The sequence below is a fragment of the Dipodomys ordii genome, unplaced genomic scaffold (genome assembly GCF_000151885.1).
Source record: "Dipodomys ordii isolate 6190 unplaced genomic scaffold, Dord_2.0 Scaffold9, whole genome shotgun sequence".
NCBI lineage: Eukaryota > Metazoa > Chordata > Mammalia > Rodentia > Heteromyidae > Dipodomys > Dipodomys ordii.
In genome coordinates, this window is record NW_012267225.1 from 2,988,226 (window position 1) to 3,007,789 (window position 19,564).

Sequence of the window (19,564 nt, forward strand, 5' to 3'; positions counted from 1 at the left end):
AGCTCAACTCACTGGGGAAAGACTGGATAACACTTGAACATATCAAAGATTACAGGGTTCCATCAGCCTGTCCCACTTAAAACTTCATCTATGAGAGTTGCCTTTAAAATTTACGCTGTGCATTTGGAGCTTGACTGCATGAGATGGTGGCAGGCAGACCTGAGCTCAAAGGATATTTATTGATTGGGGGGGGGCGGGGGGAATGATGTTTGTTCCTGCTACTTTTGCCAATGATCAGCTGTGGCCATGCTCCACCCCTGAGGACAGGCTGTCCTGGGCCTGCATGACCTCTTCCATCACAGCTGCAGTGAGCTCTGGGATCACAAGGTCACGCACACCTAAAGGTATTAGAAGTTTGCTATCATGGGGCTGCCCGGGCCCCATCCCTTGCTCTGCCCTGTTAGCTGTTAGCTGGGAGGGCTTGGGCAGTTTCTTTGCGCTGGGAAATGAATGACTTGGGCCCCCCTCCCCGTCCCCCGCCCCGGGTCCCACATGAGGTGCATCACATCGCGGGGCCGGGTTGGAGTTGCGGTGGGCCTGGGTGGAGTCCAGTTTTCAGATGACCTTGACTAGCTTCGGGAAGGTCAAGGAGCAAGACAGAAGGGGAGGGATTACAAATAGGCATCCTTGAGCTGCAGGAGAGCCTTGGACTTGGAAATCACATTGAAGATTCCGCAAAATAATCTGTATTTTCACAGCTGTCCCCGACCCCCCCCTCCGCACCTCGGGCCCCCCTCCCCGTCCCCCGCCCCGGGTCCCACATGAGGTGCATCACATCGCGGGGCCGGGTTGGAGTTGCGGTGGGCCTGGGTGGAGGGCAGGCCCTGGGAAGGCGAGCAAGGCGGCGGGGCCTGGTCCGCTGCAGCTGCCCGGGGCGGCCGGCCTGGGCCAAGGGACAGTCCCCGGTCCCGCCTGACCTGGCCCGGCCAGGCCTCGCCGCACCAGCCGGCCTCGGCGCCCTTGTTCCGGCCAGGCCGGACGGCCGCGCTCCGCCTCCCCGGCCAAGAAGCCACTTGCGCCCCGCGTAGGCCTGGGCTTCCGGCCCTGCCTCCTCACCCCCCAACCCCGCAGCCCCGGCCCCGGCCGGCCCTGCCCCAGGTCCCGGCCCTACCCCGGCGTAGGCGCCCCCTCCGCGGTGCTTCCCGCCGCCGCGGGCTCAGGTAGCCGCAGCCCAGCGCGTCCCCTCCCGGCTCCCGGCGCGGCCGGTTCGGAGAGATCCCAGGGCCGGACACCAGGAGGAGCCCCTGGAGGAGACAGGTCAACAGGCCTCCGCCCCGCAGGGGTTCGTATGCTGTGGCCAATGTCCAAAGGAAGGGAGAAACTGAGGCCCGGCCCGGAGCTGTGATCGGGCAGGCAGGGGGGGCGTGCGCACTGGGCTGGACCTCGCGGCAGCGGGGAGGGGGGGGCAGGAGCCTCCCCGGGACTCAGGATCCACTCCCGGGATTCAGGATCCACTTCCGGACTCAGGATCCACTCCCGGGACTCAGGATCCACTCCCGGGATTCAGGATCCACTCCCGGGATTCAGGATCCACTCCCGCCTTGCCCCACCCCCACCCCGCCCGCCCGCTGGAAGCTCAGGCGCCCCCCCCCCCAGGGGCTGAGCACGTGGGCCAGGAGCCCTGTTTACTTTCTGCATAGCAAAGATCGAATATGGCCCTGAGATTAGTTAATTTTCCTTGACATTTTTAAAGTGGAAAATAATGGTATCTGCTTATAGGAGATCATGTGATGTTTGGTTCTCTGTGTGCAGTGTGGAAGGAGTCAACACAGGTACTCCCTTCCAGTGCCTCACCAATTGAGGTGTTTATGGGGAGAGCAGAGGTTCTTGTTTCTGGGCTCATGTGGAGATTCAGGGGCCAAGAAGGCCGGAGTCGTCCTTGGGCTATTCTGAGATAACAAGGGCAATGTGTGGACTTCCATCTGGAAGAGATTAAAGTGCATAAATATTTGAGGAGGAGACTGTCCAGGGCTAATCTGAGGTCTCTCCTACAAGCCGGGACCCAGGACAGAAGCCAAACACTGTAGTCTGCCCTCGATTTGTAAAATTTCACCATGAACTTTCTGACTGACATTCAGGTGCTGATAGAACTGACTGCCATGGTCAAGCACTGTTCAAGATTAAAGGCAAGCACAGAGAGGGTGGAACGTCGTGAGATCCAGTAACTTGTGGTAAAGAAAGATATCTCATGGCAGACCACAAATATGAGGCAATAATTCTGCCTATATAAGAAACAGACAGGTGGAGGTGGAGGTGGAGGTGGAGCACAGTTGGCCACTCCTTCCTGGTTTCTGGGTTACATTGGTGGTTTGAGGGTGTGCCCAGCAGATCTCAGCCTCAAAGCTCCCTCACTCAACTTGTCCAGTTCATAGCATTTCCTCTGAGGACCGTCAGTGGAGCACATACCAATCTTGGCCCCTCAATAGATGAGATGACATAGTCCTTTCAAAATCACAGAACCAAAAAGCAAGATTGAGCCCCATTAGAAATGGAGTCAAAAGCCAGGCACCAGTGGCTCAAGCCTGTAATCCTAGCTACTCAGGAGGCTGAGATCTGAGAATTGCAGTTCAAAGCAAGCCTGGCAAGGAAATTCCATGAGACTGATCTCCAATAAACTACTCCGAAAAAGCACTGTGGCTAAAGTAGTAGTGCACTAGCCTTGAGCACAAAAAGATTCAGGGAAGGTGCCCAGGCCTTGAGTTCAAGCCCCAGGATAGGAAAAAGAAAGAAAGAGGAAAGAAAGAAAGAAAGAAAGAAAGAAAGAACAAAAGAAAAAAAGAAAAAAGAACAAGAAAGGTTTACAATATTCTTCCTGACTTCCAGAGAGGGAAGCTGTAGATACAGGGTAAATGAAATGAGAGGAGAGGATAGACTAAGGAAAGGGCAGAGTGTTCCTGGCCTTTGGGATGGCATGAAGATCGTCCAGGAATTGGGGTGCCATCACTTTTGCTGTTTGTATGGTTCTTTCTGGTTGTCATCATCCCAGTTTTAATTGTCTGGACACTGGGGTGTGTGTCCCTTAACACTTAATAGATGGGATTTTAATGAGGATAGAAATGACCAGTCCCTCTGACAACTATCTGAGGTCAAACTGGTTTGGGCTGGCTTAAAAGAGTCCTTGGACTTCTAGCCATCCTGTCCTAAAAGATAAAAAAAAAAAAAAAAAGATCAGGCTAGAGTAGCAATCTAGCCAGATCGGGTAGAAACTCCTCTATTAATATGTGACAGAAATTCAGATAGGACACATAATCAGTGTGTGAATTAGAGTAATGAAAGAGAGAGCCTTCTAAGTTTACTGGAGGTTGTGTGATAAAGTAGAGGATATCGCCTGGCCAGTGTGGGTTAATAGACTTCACAAAGTTCTGCCATCTGTGTTTGCTCTTTAGTCTGTGTTCACGGCTGAACCAACTTGATATGAGGGTAGTATACAGTAATTATATACAGTTGTTACACTCATAGATGCTGTGTTAGAATTTTTTAATTGAAGGCAAAGTCGAATGTGTAGGCCTTTGTGCCCAGGTTTGGCTTGTTGCAAAGTCCTCAGACTAGCAAAGCAGACTTGGCTTTACACTGAAAAGTATAATAATTTCAGGAGGCCTCAGAAATTCTGAATCCTACTGGAGGGGGAAAAGAGGACAAGAAGAAAGGGAGAAGAGAGAACCTAAAAAGGCAGGAATAAAAAAGGGAGGGGGAAGACTGGACCTTAGACACGTGTCATATCCACTCATGCCCCAAGCAAATGCTTCCATTTTCACTCATTCCCTGAAAAAAATTGTCAGACTAGCTTGGCAAGACCTTTAATCCTAGTAATATCTTCATTTTACTGCAGATCAAAGAATCTCTGGTGGGACCTCAGCTTTACAAAAAGAAATCCACCAAAATAAAAGCATAGCTGTTCTGGTTGTAGACTCTTTTGACCTGTATGGTTCACATAAGTACAAACCAACAGGACTGCCAGTATTGGAGCTAGAACTCAGGGCCTGGGGTGCTGTCCCTGAGAGTTTTTGTTCAATGCTAGTGACTTACAACTTGAGCCACAGTTCCACTCCTGGCTTTTTGGTGACTAATAAAGGATAAGAGTCTCAGGTATTTTCCTGTCTGGGCTGGCTTTGAACTTCAATCTTCAGATCTTAGCCTCCTTTTTATTGATTACTGTCCTCCATGAACTACTTAATCATAAAGTCCCTAGTGTGTGATTTCTTCCATGGTTGCACTAACTCAATCATCCAATCCTAATTCTAATCATTTAACTTCATGGCTTCCAAAGTGACAAGTATTTCTCACATATACCTACTCTTTGGTCTGTCCTTTTTTATGTATTTATGTACAAAACTGTCTAGATCACATTTTCACTCAGTTTAATCTTTTGATTTTTTTTTCTGGAGAATCATTTGAGAAACGCTCAACAGCCATTTCTTTAATTCTTTGTGTGTATGATGTATGTTAGTTCATTGTTTCCAATAATGTGTGATAACAGGAGCATCAGGGGCAAAGTTAGCCAGACAGAGCAAAATAAAAAGAAAGAACTGAGGCATGCTTCAACTGGGAGAGTGTTGGCCTAGTAAGCACAAGGCCCTGGATTCAACCTACAGTCCATAAGGAAAGAAAGGAAGGAAGGACGAGACAGAAAGGAAGGAAAGGAGGAAGGAAGGAAGGAAGGAAAGAAGGGAAGCAGAAATAAATAACTAATTAAAGCAGGAGAATAGACACCTGAGAGTTTTCAGTGTAACAAGTTGCTAATGTTGTTCCATATATATCTAACAAATTGCGACAGCTTATGGGCCTCTAATGAGAAAAGTGACCCCAAACAAAAACTTAATCACTATATGGTGATTCACTTAATAATTTTCCTTCATCTGAAGTAAGTGGGCTAGTTGTAGTTTGTTTTTATTATTAAATTAAAAAAATTATCTTCAGTTGGGCAAAGGGATTTCCATTCAATGTGTCTATTTGTGAATACAATGCACCTTGATCAAATGCCATTCCTCCCATCCTTCTTTCTGAATCTATCCCAATCCTACTCCTACTCTCAAGTTTCCTTGATTCATTTTTCACATATATACATTGAGTATAATTGTATTTACCCACAATTCTTCTCTCTATTTACCCCCTCCACCTATCTTTCTCACACAACACATACTCCAGCTCCTTGGTATTCATTTTGTTAATTCAGTTAATTACTCAAAGGAATTACTCCATGGGAATTCATACCTTTAGTCAGTCTGATTGTACATAAGTACATATGACCCTGTATGTGCTTTAACATATTTATAATTCAGATTTATCTTCCCCATATGAAAGAAAACATATGCCTTTTGTGTAAGCCTGACTCATTTAACATAATTTTTTTCCAATCCAAGCCTATTTCCCTGCAAATAACATCTTTCTGACAGATGAATAAAATTTTCTTATACACACACACACACACACACACACAGAGAAACATTTCTTGATCCATTTTTCTATTGCATAGACTCTGGTTGTTTTCATAACTTGGCTATGATGATAGTTCAGTAATTAAGATGGGTGTGGTATGTTTTTTTATTGCATAGTGACTTTGCAGTTTTCTTTGAATGTGTTCAAAGAGCACATTCTTCACTCTCAAGCAATAAGTTCATAATTAGCCTGGAGTTTTGTTGATTAGCCACTAGATTGAGAGTTGGGTGTATGACTTCCATTTTTTTTCTGTGAAGGTGGAAGAAGAAACAGAAATCCACAATGAATTCTAAATATGAATGTATGGAATTAAATGACGGTCACTTCATTCCTATACTGGGCTTTGGCACCTATGCACCCAATGAGGTAATTACTGGGGAATTTGGTCTGGGAATTCAAATGAAAATCAACAAGAGTGCTTAAGAACTGAAGGGTTTGTCAAGTCTTGTAGTGTCCATGTGTCTCTGAAGTGCTGATGCTGTTCTGCTGCCCCGTGTTAGAGGAAACCCTTTGTACAGGAAGGAGAAAGGCTGCACTGTGTATCAGAATTTGCTTGTGTGATCACGTACTGATTCTTCTGGACACTGTTTCCTTGTCTTCACTGTCACTTGGTACCTTATTAGGATATAGGGACATTTCTCATAGGTATATGAGAACCATTTTCCCATAATGATTTGTTAAAGAAGTTGCATTTTCTCCAGTGTAATTCTTTTTTTTTTATTTTTTTTATTGTGAAAATACTGTACAGAGGGGTTACATTTACATGGGCATCCAATGTAATTCTTTGACCACTCTCTTGAGAATCAAGTAACTGTAGATTTGTGTGTTCATTCTGGGAAATCTATGATATTCTAGTGGTCTGTGTGTATGTCTTTTGTTTTTAAATCTGTAAAATGCTAATTTGTTGATTATGGCTCTATATTATGTCTTATGTATCAGCACTTCAATGAATTGGTATTTTACTTCCAGTTAAAATAACAATTGAGCCAGGCACTGATGGCTCATGCCTATAATTCCTGCTACTCAGGAGGTTAAGAGGATTGTGGTTTGAAGCCAGCCTGGAGAGCATGGCTAGTATGGACTTTCTGCCCATGAGACTGTTATCTCTAATTAACCAGCAAAGAGCCAGAAGTGGGAATTTTAATAAATAACCTTTTATGTTAAACAGTGTAGAAGTGACTCAAAAAGTGAAAAATATCAACTATAACTTGATGTAGCTATATCATTTGTGGATATGTGTCTAAAGGATATGTAGTCAGCATAACAAAGCTATCTCTATACTCTAGAGTTTATTACAACACTAGTAACAATAGCTAAGGTAGGAAATCAAGTTATACAGCTAGGTCCTTCAGTACAATGCAGTTCAACTTTGGTGAGCCCACTTGAACATTATAGTACCTGAGTGGTACATGGGGAATTAATTTAAAATACACAACAGGACTTGGCTACTTTGTAGAGCAAAGTGGCCTGAAGGGCAGAAAAGGATCAAGGACCTCATGAAAGCTATAATCTTGGTTAGTGCCATTACAACTAAGAAGGTCAGAACTCATAACAAGACAGGGCTGTAAGAGTCAGAATCTCATTTATTGTCATTTCTGTGGAGAAAAAGAAGTAGAAGTTCATGCCTTTATTCATATTTGGTACAGAAATCAATAGTTTCAATTTTTGCTCTAATTCTAATTTCCCTGAAATAAGGTACTTTGATTTAAGGGCTGACACCTAATTCGGTACTTCTGCATATATTATAGGTAATTCCTTCTACACAAATCTGTCTAATTTGTGTATATATTTTTACTGTCATGCATGTGGAAGGGGTTGGAGATAAGAATTAAAGAGAACAGTTAAAGTGCCAGCTTTCAAACTATGCTCTAGGAACTTTACATTTTCATAACAAGTAAAGATGGGGCTTTTTATGGTATTTATTTACACCTGCTTTCTTCAGGAGAATTGAATTTTGGAGTGTGCTAATATAGGGGAATCTTTGTAATCATTCTTCCTAGATGCAAGATTAGAATTTAGCCTCTAAACAGCTTTCCTGGTAAATGTGTCCATATATTCTCTAAACATAATCCATGGGTAATTGGTGTGTTCTTTACATCACTGGGGGAAGTCTCAGACAAGTGTGGACCCTATTTCCTGTGTATTGCATTCCATGCACATTTTCCTTGGTTAATTTTACTTTGTAGCATTACATCACCATCATCATTATATGCTTAGTTCTGTGAGTCTGACCTCAGACCGACCTTGGACTCATTCTGAAAGAGCCTTGGATGCCAGTGGCCAATGATTGAGTGCTTGAGATTGAAGAGGGATACTTAGTAGGAAAGACCGAGGCAACCTTGAATATATTCAGCACCCAAAATGTGGAACTAACCAAAGGCACGAGAAAGACTTGCTTTTTGTGAAAGCCACTGGTTGTTCCTGAGTGAACTCAACCAGATGTTTTCTAAGCACTGATTTTAGCTCTTTCTGTAGGTTCCTAAGAGCCAGGCTACAGAGGCCACCAAATTAGCCATCGATGCTGGGTTCCGCCATATTGATGCTGCTTATATGTACAGAAATGAAGAGGAGGTAGGACTGGCCATTCGAAGCAAGATTGCAGATGGCACTGTGAAGAGGGAGGACATATTCTATACTTCGAAGGTATTGTGCATGTGGCGTGTTCATTAATGAAATGTGAGGTGTTAAAAGTTGTTCGATGGGATCAATATTGATCAATTGTACTTGTTATTTCATCTTTTCCTCACTATGTTCACTTAGAACATCCAGTATTAAAAATAGGAAGATGATAGAACATTGGTATAATTTAAATTTGTAAATCTTAATGCAATGCCCTTTTCTTTTTGGGAGGAGAGGAGGGGGTGGGCTTGAACTCAGGATCTTGTATTCTGTCTTGGTTTTTTCTCTCAAGTCTGGTGTTCAAACACTTGAGCCTCACCTTCATTTTCAGCTTTTTGTTGATTAATTAACTGCAGCCCTCCCACTTGAAAACAATTCGAAACAGTTGAAAATGTTTCAACTAAAGTATGTGAAGGGAATCATACATTTGGCTGGTCTACATCACACAATTGTACTCTTCAACCTTTGCAGCTCCCCAGCACTTGCCTAAAACCGGAGATGGTTCGACCTTGCTTGGAAGAGTCACTAAAGAAACTTCAACTGGACTATGTTGATCTCTATATTATTCACTTCCCAGTACCAATGAAGGTAGGCAATTTCCTTCATCAAGCCTTAAGTTCAACTGAAGCATCACCATTAATTTCATGAACAATTCATGTAGACTGCCACACCTTCATATAAACTTAGTTTTGGGAATGACTCAAAGTGGTTTTCGCAAAAATCTTATTGGTTTATGTAAATGAGGTTCATACCAAGTTGTCTGTGCCTATCAGTGCCTTATCTTTACATTTCTACATTTGCTTTTTTTCCCCTCCATTGCTTTCTGTTGATGGAAAACATGCTTTGTGGTAGTTCAAGGTTCAAGGTGCTCAAAGATGAATGCTTTATCTATATCATTAAGCATCAAAATTAATCTAAAAAAGAACCATGGTTAATCTTCTATATTCAATCCAATCTATTGAATTGTTTATTCCTTCCTTCTTTCCTTCCTTTCTTCCATCTTCCTTTCATTATTTCTTCCTTCATTACTTTCATTATTCCTTTTTTTGTTTTTTTTTCACTGTAAACTTTTCATTATTCCTTTTTTCATTCCTTTGTTCCTTCCTTCTCTTTCTGTTTTTACTCTTATCACTAAAATAACAAAAAGACCTTGATGGGCCATTTAATTGACATTTAAATAATTAATTCACATTTAATTCACATGCCTGTCTTCTGACTCTGTATGTGTTCAGGGAGATGAACATTGGTTGGAACATTTATTCCATTTTTTAAAAAGTTACTTAAAATTACCTTAAAAATTGGCTTACATGAGTTATACATGGAGGAGAATTTCATTGTCACACCTCCACACATGTGTACACTGCCTCCCAATCAGTTTCACCCCCTCTACTTCCTGTCACTTTCTCCTGAAAAACTACCATCTCCAAGAGGTTTCCTGGAACACCTATTAGAAACATTCCTTTGGACCTCCCATACAAAACATTTTGCAAATACAAGTATGTTCTGGGCATTTAATGCCCAGCTCTAGATTTACCTAGAAGCATTCATAACCATTGAGGGGAAAAGGTGAATTTGATGAGATGATTTCATGACTGTTTCTTTTGTAGCCAGGTGAAAATTTTGCTCCATTAGAAGAAAATGGAAAGTATGCATTGGATGAGGTAGATCTCTGTGATACTTGGGAGGTGAGTAATTGTAATTAATTCACAGGAGATTCAGAGAGGGGAGTCAGACTACTGGTCTACAGGTGGGAGTGAGATATATGAACCCTTTGACAAATAAATTCATGATCTTTACAAAAGTTCATTTGCAGGTATGGTGGTGGGGGGAGAAGAATGAACTATTGGGATATATTGTAGAGAATTTGAGAAGAATCAGGGTAAATGATGAGTCTTATTTTTTTTCCTCTATATGAAATAATCCCTCCGATTTCCTAAGGAGAGCAAAGGAATTATTTTCGTCCCTGTCATCATGATTTCCTCCTACTTCCTGATTAGCTTTTCTCCTTAATGATCAATTATAGTCAGCTTTATTTTCACTTTTTGGCCACATTCTTATTAACAATTGTACCTTATGTTTATATCGATTTGAAGTTCATTGACTAAATAATTTCTCACAACTATTTACCTCTCCAGGCCCTGGAGAAGTGTAAGGATGCAGGATTGACCAAGTCTATCGGGGTGTCCAACTTCAACCGAAGACAACTGGAGAAGATCCTGAACAAGCCAGGGCTCAAGTATAAGCCTGTGTGCAACCAGGTGAACTCCCTCAGTCTCATCTCCTTTTGTTCTTCATCTCCTTTTCCCTCTACTACTTTCAGGTGTCTCTGTGTCCTAATCGCTTATTCATCTAAACCTCGTGGAACAGATACTAAGATAATTGTATTGCTGTTTGGTAAAATCTTGGAGAAATGGTTAGGAGACCATAGTATTGCACTATGTTTAGAATATAGAGAATCGAAAGTGATAAGGAGAGCAACACTCGCTGATTAGATCTCAGGAGGGAGGTACCCTCACTCCTGAAGAATAACCAGAAACAGGAAGGCTGAAGGTGGTGTGGAAGGAACTGTGTACAGGAAGGATGTCCTGGGAAACAGGGAGTGGATAAGAGAGCAGAATAGACAGAAGACAAGGTAGAAGTTAGCGTAAGAGCTTTGTGTGGGTATCAGATGGCCTAATCCTGTATCCTGGCATCTGTGTTGTAGGATCCTTGGAAAGTCATTGAGGTTAAAAGGAGGAAGTAACTGTTTGTGGTAATGGTAATGAGGGATAAAAACTGCATTCAGAAGAATCAGCAAACATGGAGCTGACTTATGCCTGACCACATCTCAGTCAGTCTTGCATCCCTGTTTTCTACTGACAAAAGAAGCATTTAAGCATGCCTATTCTTTGCCTAGTTCTGTGCCCTAACTTACTTTTTGGGGAATGGTGGAATAAGGGTTCTCAATTGGAAAATTTAGTTTAAAAATTTCATTATTTGTTGCATAATGACATGTATTTTCCAGTTTAAATATTGACAAGTTAGTGTGGTTAAATTTTAATTTTCTCTTTTATTATAAGCACTTTTAACCCTTTAGAAGGATTGAATGATATTAGACCTCCATGTTCTCTCATCTATATTTTAAATCTAAATTATTGACAATTTGCTATGCTACCAAATTTACATAGGTGTATATGTGTGAGTGGTTGTGCACATATATTTTCTTAAAGGTCTTTAAAATAAATTATAGATATTATTATTTATCCTATAGAGCTAGTAAACATCTATCAAGAATGAATATATCATCCTACATAGATACCATCTCACTATTAAAGCTAAAGATGTAAATGATTACTCTATCCTCTCATTTAACTTCTAGTCTATTTCACATTTCTTTGTTTTCACCCAGATGCCTTGTGTTTTTCTTCTGTAGCTGGGATACAACAGTACCCTAATGAACTGTCATATTTCTCATACTCTTTTAGCCTAGAATTGTTGTCAGATCTTTTCCCCATGTTATGCCAGAAGGCTTTGTCAGGTACTCTGTATCTATCAGATTATAATTGTGTTTTCCTGTAGATGTTTCTCTGTATTTCAAGTTTGGGTAAATTGGAAGTTAAATAAGATTTTTTTATGTCATTAGCGTTAAAAAAGACATTTTCTTGCAAGAAAATGTCTTTATCATGTTGTGAATCTCAAATTGAACCCTATCGGGACCTATCAAAATGGCAGTCTGTTCCATTCTTTATAACTATATAGATTTGATCACATGCTTAAGTGAGTCCAAACTTTCAACCACTGCCATTGCTACTTACATGGTAGGGATAATTGTGTACAGAAGAATTGATATTTCAGAACCAGTTTCACCTAATATTTGCATATTTCTCAATTTTTTTGCCTAAATTAGTTATTTCTTTGAAGCTTGCAATTATTTTTTATTTCAAATCACTATTGTTCTACATGACACTCTAAAATTTGATTAAGAAATAAAGTCCAATTATTCTTATAAAATAGGATAAGATTTATTAACCTTTTAAAGCTATTAGTGATCTGAGGACTTGTAATGAACAAGGGATATTTGTGTGTTCTTTGTCTCTACATACTCATTACTATGTAATTGTAGATTTTTATGTACTGTACATATTATAATTGATTTTCATCACTACTCCAGAAATTTGACTCACTTTGATAAAGGAATCTACCTAAATATCACCTGCAGAATGCCAAGCAAACTTGTTTCTTTGATTTTCTCACTTGCTGTCATGAGGTTGACAGATTCTTGCTACATGAATCAATTTAGTATCCAAAGTTCAGTTTCCTCATCATTCTCTAGCCTACTAGTTCACACACCTGGTTATGGAATGATATATATTTACCCCTCACAGCAACAGAATTTTTTTTAAAAAGAGAATCATTACTTGATGTCACAACATTTCCATTTAAATTTTATGTAACATTAAAAAACATTTCAACTTCTTTGGACAATGTTTTCATATTAGTATGAGGATTTTCTTTAATCTGACACTATTCTGTGCTGTCCCTCTACAGGTAGAGTGCCATCCTTACCTGAATCAAAGCAAACTGCTGGATTTCTGCAAGTCCAAAGGCATTGTTCTGGTTGCTTATGGTGTTTTGGGAACTCAAAGATACAAACCTTGGTAATGAGGACTATAGAAATCTATTCTAATGAGGACAGAGCACTTTGTTGATGAAATGCTTTCAGTATTTTTCAGTACTCAGTTTTCTGACTTGTCTCAGCTAGCTCAGTAAGAGGAAAGTGTGTGCCTATCTGAGAAGATGATAGATCGCTCTGGTGTTGCCAGTCCGGGAACCACTTTGGGAATCTCTCATCAAGAGTGGAAGCCCTTATCCGTGTTTTAACCTGAGGATCTCAGCATTTCCGACTTTCATTCTAGGGTAGATGAGAAATCTCCATTTCTCTTGGATGATCCAGTTCTTGGTGCCATGGCAAAAAAGTACAATCGAACTGCAGCCCTGATTTCCATTCGCTACCTGTTGCAGCGTGGGATTGTGGTCCTTGCCAAGAGTTTCAACGAGAATCGGATCAAAGAAAACATGCAGGTGATGAACGGGTACTAGACATAAGGACTCCTCCATACTGTGTTTCGTGGGTGTGCTTCTTTGCAAGCTCCCACATCTTTGAGCGGCTGCTTTTCCCCCCAGCATTTGTTTTATGTTCATTCTTAAAAGTTTCTCTTCCTCCACAATCCTGGCTGTCTGGCTAGACAGAATTAGAATTGGATGAAAGCAAGAGATTTTTTTTTTAATTGTGAAAATACTGTACAGAGGAGTTACAATTACATGGCAAAATAATGAGTACATTTCTTATCAAGCATTGTAGCCTCCTCCTTTGTTTCCCCTTCCCATCCTTCCCATCCTCCCCCCTCCCCCCAGCAAATTCCCCCCCCCTTATGAAAGTTGTAAAGTTCGTTTTCGACATAAGGACTTGTACATTTCATTGTTGCAATGGGTCCACCTGTATCCCTATTTAAACGATTTGTTTTTCCCCTTCCCCTCCACAAAGTATACCGACATCAAATAAATGAAAGCAGGGGTTATACTGTGGGGGAGGGACATACAAAGCAACAAAGAAATAATCTTATAAATGTGTTAGAAACAGTGGCAAAAACAAGAGATTTGTCTACAGACTTATTCAGTAACATTCTCTTTAGCCATGGGTGATGTATTTTTTTCATCTTCTGAATTAGACGATTGGATTAAATTATTTTCAGTCTGAAAACAATTATGATCTTGCTTTTCATATCCCCTATATTGTGCTATCCATATAAAATATGTGAATAGCATGTTAATATTTATGTTTTATATTTATATATTTAATACTCAAAAGCTTATTTTTAATTTATCTTTAGGTCATTGTACAACATGGTTTCAATTCAACATGTCAATTCAGGAATACAGTACCTCTCAATCAATGTCACCCCTTTCATTATTCTCCCTCATCTCTCTCAACTCCACAGTTTTCCTACTTCCCTGATTCCATATATACACTGACTACATTTCCCTACCATTCCTCTTTATATTTATCTACCCACTCCTTTTGATGTCACCTCTCCTGACACCTTGTTGTCCAGCTTCTTGATACTCATTTTGTTAGCCTGAGGTTATTTGTTCAAAGGAGTTATGCTATTAAAATTCTCCCATATTATGTTTATATATATATATATATATATATATATATATATATATACACATATGACCTTGTATGTATTTCAGTATTCATATACTTGTCCACTTTTAGGCTGATTATCTTTTTATTTTCAAGTAGAAGAAACATTATTTGTAGTAGGTGCACAACCAGCTACTGTTAAAATAGAACTTCAAAGCAAAAGCATTCAATTTTTTCCCATAATACTGTGGTTTGCAAATTTGCTTTGCCTCCTCCTGAATGCCTTCCAGGTTTTCCTGTCTATGTTGGAACTCCTCTCATGTGTTAGCAGAACAGTGAGCCGCCGATGCTTCTCTAGAATATTGATTGGGCTCTTGTCTGGGATTTGTGGGCCCACCTTCACCACATCACTTAATACTTTCCCAGAGCAGTAGTTCATACTTGAAATGCCTTTTCATGTCTTGGTTCAAAACTGACATGCCATTGTTTTGGACACATTTTAGTGACCAATACAAGTTATAGGCTAGGCAAATCTCCTAACTCTGAGGGAACTCATAGTTAGTACCTCTGTAGAAAAAGGCAAATATTCATATAACAAAGCCTGGGAGATGAAAATTACTGAGGAACATTCTTAGAATCAATCTACCACATTATGTATTCTAAATATTGTTTTTCAGACGCAGATACATTTGTTGAAGCACCTTTTCCCAAATTACTTGTATGTTACTTCTTTTTATGATACAGTTTTATGAACTAAAGTTTCTTCTCTTGGTTGTGATCAAATATTTCATGCCTTTCCTTTGAAGTCAATTAATATTCTATCTTTTCCTGTGTTTGCTCTTACATTGGAAACTTTTCAGGTATTTTAAGTATTATCTCTGCCATTTTGAATCTGTGCCAGTTGGATTTTCCACATTGGCAAACACATAGTATAAATATACAAAAACTTTCTGTGTGATAGGTCTTTGAATTCCAGTTGACGTCAGAGGACATGAAAACCCTAGATGGCCTGAATAGAAATTTTCGATACGTTACTATTAATCAGTGAGTAACTTTGCCAAATAAATTGTTTTAACTTATTTTCTGAGATAGAATATAACATAGTTATAGTAACTTAATCCTGGGGAACAAGTCCATTTCAGTTAGGGTAATTTATGAGTTTTCTAGGATTATAGTCTAAGATGTTTCCCATAGTTCTGTTCTCTGATTCAGCAACAGGGTGAGTGAAACTAAGTTCTGCTTAGATTTGGATATATAGGCCTCTGCACTTATCATTCTGTGGAATGTTCCAGATCAGCCAATACCATTGCTGATTCTACACTTCTGTGGCAAGTTTTGTACAATCCACTATATTCTGCAACTATCCAATGGATATGAACTATGAATGGTGACACTGTAGTTTGTTTAAATGTGTCCAAAATCAAGTTTAATCCTCTGCTGATAATGTTTTTAGAAAATGAAATTAGATCCAGGCACCAATGGCTTACCCCTATAACCATATCTACTCAGGGGGCTGAGATCTGAGGAATGCTGTTTGAAGCCAGTCTGGGAAGAAAAATCCATGAAACTATTGTCTCCAATTAACCTCAAACAAACAAACAAACAAACAGAAAAACAACCAGAAGTAGAGCTGTGGTTCAAGTAGTAATATTAATTATATATATATATATATCTCATTTAATACTTGGTGTTGCTTTTAGAGTATAAAGATCTACAAATTACATAGTAAGCTCCTTAGCTATGGAAATCTGCCTTATAAATTAAAATCTTCCCATTTCTGTATCAAACAGAGTATATTGTTTCTGATGAGTAAATATGTAATGAATCATGAAAATGGGGTTGGAATTATTAGTCCTAAACTCTATAGTTTAAAATATATTTGTTTTGGCCAGTATCTGGGATTGGCCTTTTCCTAAGCAAAGAATAATCAGATTATGTTTTTACTGAAGACTGGAAATTAGAAAAGATGAGGTATTGCTTTGGTAGGTTAACAGATGATAGTAATGGGAGGAATATGTCTGAATGTTTGCCACTGTGCTCTGTGTTATCCTCCAGGAAAAGGAAAAGCACTAGAAAAAGTAACTGATGTCTTACAATGTTATTTTGTGTAAGAACATTTCATGTTAGTAAGAAGAATAGATTCTATAACCAACTAACAATTAAAATGATTAATCCTAATGACAGCTCTAGTTCTCTTTTTTACTCTAGAAGGTATGTCACTGAGTACATATTGTGTATTTTTCTGTCTTGTTTTAGGATTGCTGACCACCCTAATTATCCATTTTCTGATGAATATTAACTTGGGGGTCTTTGCCCTGACTTCTCCTGGAAGTACCTCCTTATCATGAGTGAATGAGATGTTTCAGATGTGGTGATCGATATCACCTGTGTTCAGTCCAGGCTCTTTGTCAACTTGGACTCAATTGGGGTTAAGCCTGCATTTTTGGAAGGGAAAACTACATTTTTGTGCATTGTAAGAAATAAAATGAAGTTTCTTTATGTGCATATTCTTACTGAGTACTGTGTCTGTTAGTTAATTGCATGGTTTCCTTCTGACTCATTAAAAAAAAACAACCTTAATAGAAGCCTGTGGTCAAAGTTTTAAACATGGTAGCAATCATTTAGTGTGGACATGAGAAGGGATAGGAGTGGGTAGAATTCTCAAGCTCTGACGTGGCAGTCAGCAGGTATGTACCAGTCAGTGTTTCTTTGGCCCATTGAGAAATAAGAAAATACTTTGCATGTGATCTGAGGGTAAGGCACACACACAGAATAGATGACCAACAGTCTAACAGCTCCTTACAAGCAGCTCAAGATCAGAATTCCAGAAAGGGAGATTGAGATTTGGCCAAACAGACAAGGGACCCAGGCTGATGAATCATTAGGTATCAGCTGTGAAAGATTGAGGAGAAGCTGAGCATGTCTCTGCTTGAGAAGTCCTGAGGAGGGTTCTTCTGGTAATTACATAGTACAGATCAAAGGGAAGTTTCTAAGTTTTTATTCAAGAGCTAGAGCTGAGGGTCAGCCCTAGTCTCTTCATGTGTTGAACGGGAATAATAGGAACCTTTGAAAATCAAAGAAACAATGAAATGATCAAATTGCCCTGGATTTCAACTTTTTCTAATGCACTTGTTTTAAAACAAATTTACATTTGTTATGCATGATCCTTATAAATATTTTAACTAGAAAGCAGGTACTTGCAAATATATCACAAAACATTCCAAACCCTTTCAATGTAGTTGAACAAATAGTAAATAATACAAATTCTGCAAGTTATCGAAAGATATGGAGAAGAGTACCATCCGATAAAGAAATTTGTTAGCCGTTAGCAGTATCTTTTGCAAAGATATACAACTATTTTGGATAGTTCTAGGTGCATACAGTTTGTCAGCTAATCCTGAAGAACCAAACTTTTCATTTTAGATAGCTTTCTCCAATGTTTGAAACTATGTCATGACTCTTGGTCAAAGATCTTTTAAACTGACACTTGTTCAAGATCTGAGTGCACCTTTGGACTGTAAAACTTTTAACTGTGCTGCTTTTTTTGGCTACCTTTAGCACACCAAAGAGGCTTTCTGCTCTTCAGTAAGACATAATCACCCAAATTGTGCAAGTCAGTCTTTCCTGAAATAATTCATTCTAATTCATTCCTTAAACTAGAGGGGGCAAGAATTGGATGAACCTCTAGGGCAATTTCTGTGCTTCTTCATTCTCCTTTTAGTTTTAGACTTTTGTTGTTGTTGTTCTGATGGATATCATCCATATACCACAAATACCCAAATCAGTAACAGTAGCACAACATTTCCCCTTTTAGGCTGGAATATCAGATTATCAATTCCATAACACTTTGTTTTTTATATGATACCTCACATTTAATATTTTTCAATAAGAATTTCCTGCTATTCTTTCCTTCTTTCTCTCTCTCTCTCTCTCTCTCTCTCTCTCTCTCTCTTTCTTTTGCTTTGTTGGTCATGGGTCTTGAACTCTGGTCTTGAATGCTGCCCCTCAGCTCTTCAGCTCAAGGCAAGTGTTTTACCACTTGAGCTACAATGCCACTTCCAGTTTTCTGGTGGTTTATTGGAGATAAGAGTCTCACAGACTTTCCTGCCAGGGCTGGCTTTGAACCACAATCTTCAGATCTCAGCCTCCTGAGTAGCTAGGATGACAGATGTGAGCCACTGGTACCCTGCTTATCAACTCTATTTCTTAGTTAAGTAAATAATGGAAAGGGTGCCTCTTTAGTAGGATACATAGTGGACATACTATATTAAATTGTAAATCTCTTATACAACTACTTAAAATAACAAATATAATTTTTTTCTCAATTACAAGGAGCCTCATGAATTATTACTTAGTATTCACCAATACCTTACATCTACATCTTTCTAAGAAAAATATTAATTGAGCCATCCTGTTAAATGGTGATAATGATCAAACACCAAGGAAATAGCTTTTATCACACAAATTATTTACCTTCAGAATGAATGAGAAATGGTTCCTACACAAGTCAACTATAGTTCCATGCAGTTTATTCATTGAGTTACCAAGGCCTGAACGAACTCTGTGGAGATTGAAACTTGTTTTTATTTTCTTCAAATAGTATAGAGATACTTTTACAGATTGGAAGCAAGAGATCAGAGGTACAGAACAAAATCCTACTGATACTAAGATTAACTGCTTACATTTGTACCTCTAAAAACTATAGAGAGTAAATGTAATTTAGAAAGCCAAGATTGCTGCAATCAGTTGGCATGCTTTGATGATCCTGACCTGACACAGAGCACTGGGTCTGAGGCAGAAATTCAGAGAGTCTCTGCAAAATGTACTATACCAAGTATCCTTATCAGTACTTCCCAAGCAGGAAATATGCTATTCCCCAGCTCATTACTCAGTCTCTGCAGCTGTGAGAACTCATTACTCAGTCTCTGCAGCTGTGATCCTTGAGCTGCTACAAGGCCCACCTGGGAATACTGGTTATTCTTCACATGAGTTTCACCTTCCAAACCACATGCAGTGTGTTGTCTTATGCCTGGAGGGCTATGGAAATACTAATGAAACCCCTGTTATCTCCTACTTCTCTAAAGCTTAAGGGCTTTGCCATTCTTACCACAGAAATGTCTATGAAATAACTTTGGTCATCTCCCTCCACTTTCTGCAGACTTCTAGACAAAGGAGTTTAGAAGAAGTGATAGACGAGAAGCAGACAAAAAACTCTCAACTCAGGCAAGACTGGAAGTCAGCAAAATTGAGGGAAAATATCTTCTTTTAATTTCATTTCAGTGGGTGACAATCATTTAGTGCTTTGCTTCCTGACTAAGGGACCCATTTGAAGCTGGGGCTGAGTTGCTAAGCAGTGTGGATTGGAGGCCATGTGCCCAGTCG

General features: G+C 39.7%; 2 protein-coding genes across 6 annotated transcripts in view; both read left to right on the forward strand.

Moving 5' to 3' along the window:
* Positions 1 to 19,564, forward strand: part of LOC105980410 (aldo-keto reductase family 1 member C4-like) — a 293,440-nt gene that overhangs the window by 11,208 nt on the left and 262,668 nt on the right. The gene's annotated exons all lie outside the window — the stretch shown is intronic.
* Positions 286 to 19,527, forward strand: LOC105980412 (estradiol 17 beta-dehydrogenase 5-like). Of its 5 annotated transcripts, none has more exons than XM_013009254.1 (10): positions 286 to 344; positions 5,694 to 5,802; positions 7,912 to 8,079; positions 8,527 to 8,643; positions 9,663 to 9,740; positions 10,191 to 10,313; positions 12,583 to 12,692; positions 12,951 to 13,116; positions 15,144 to 15,226; positions 16,439 to 16,692. In XM_013009254.1, exons 2-10 carry the CDS (start codon positions 5,719 to 5,721, stop codon positions 16,479 to 16,481), a joined length of 972 nt encoding a protein of 323 aa, XP_012864708.1. In that variant the 5' UTR covers positions 286 to 344; positions 5,694 to 5,718; the 3' UTR covers positions 16,482 to 16,692. The 5 variants fall into 5 exon arrangements, with proteins under 5 accessions (XP_012864708.1, XP_012864709.1, XP_012864711.1 ...); XM_013009256.1 differs by lacking the exons at positions 286 to 344; positions 16,439 to 16,692 and adding exons at positions 1,137 to 1,282; positions 19,341 to 19,377; XM_013009253.1 differs by lacking the exon at positions 286 to 344 and adding an exon at positions 1,143 to 1,282.

Bases quoted from the DNA above. Each gene is read 5' to 3' on its own strand.
- LOC105980412 (XM_013009254.1), top strand. From the start codon at position 5,719: ATGAATTCTAAATATGAATGTATGGAATTAAATGACGGTCACTTCATT. The intron at 8,080-8,526 runs GTATTGTGCATG...CAACCTTTGCAG, and splicing joins ACATATTCTATACTTCGAAG to CTCCCCAGCACTTGCCTAAA. The intron at 12,693-12,950 runs GTAATGAGGACT...CTTTCATTCTAG, and splicing joins ACTCAAAGATACAAACCTTG to GGTAGATGAGAAATCTCCAT.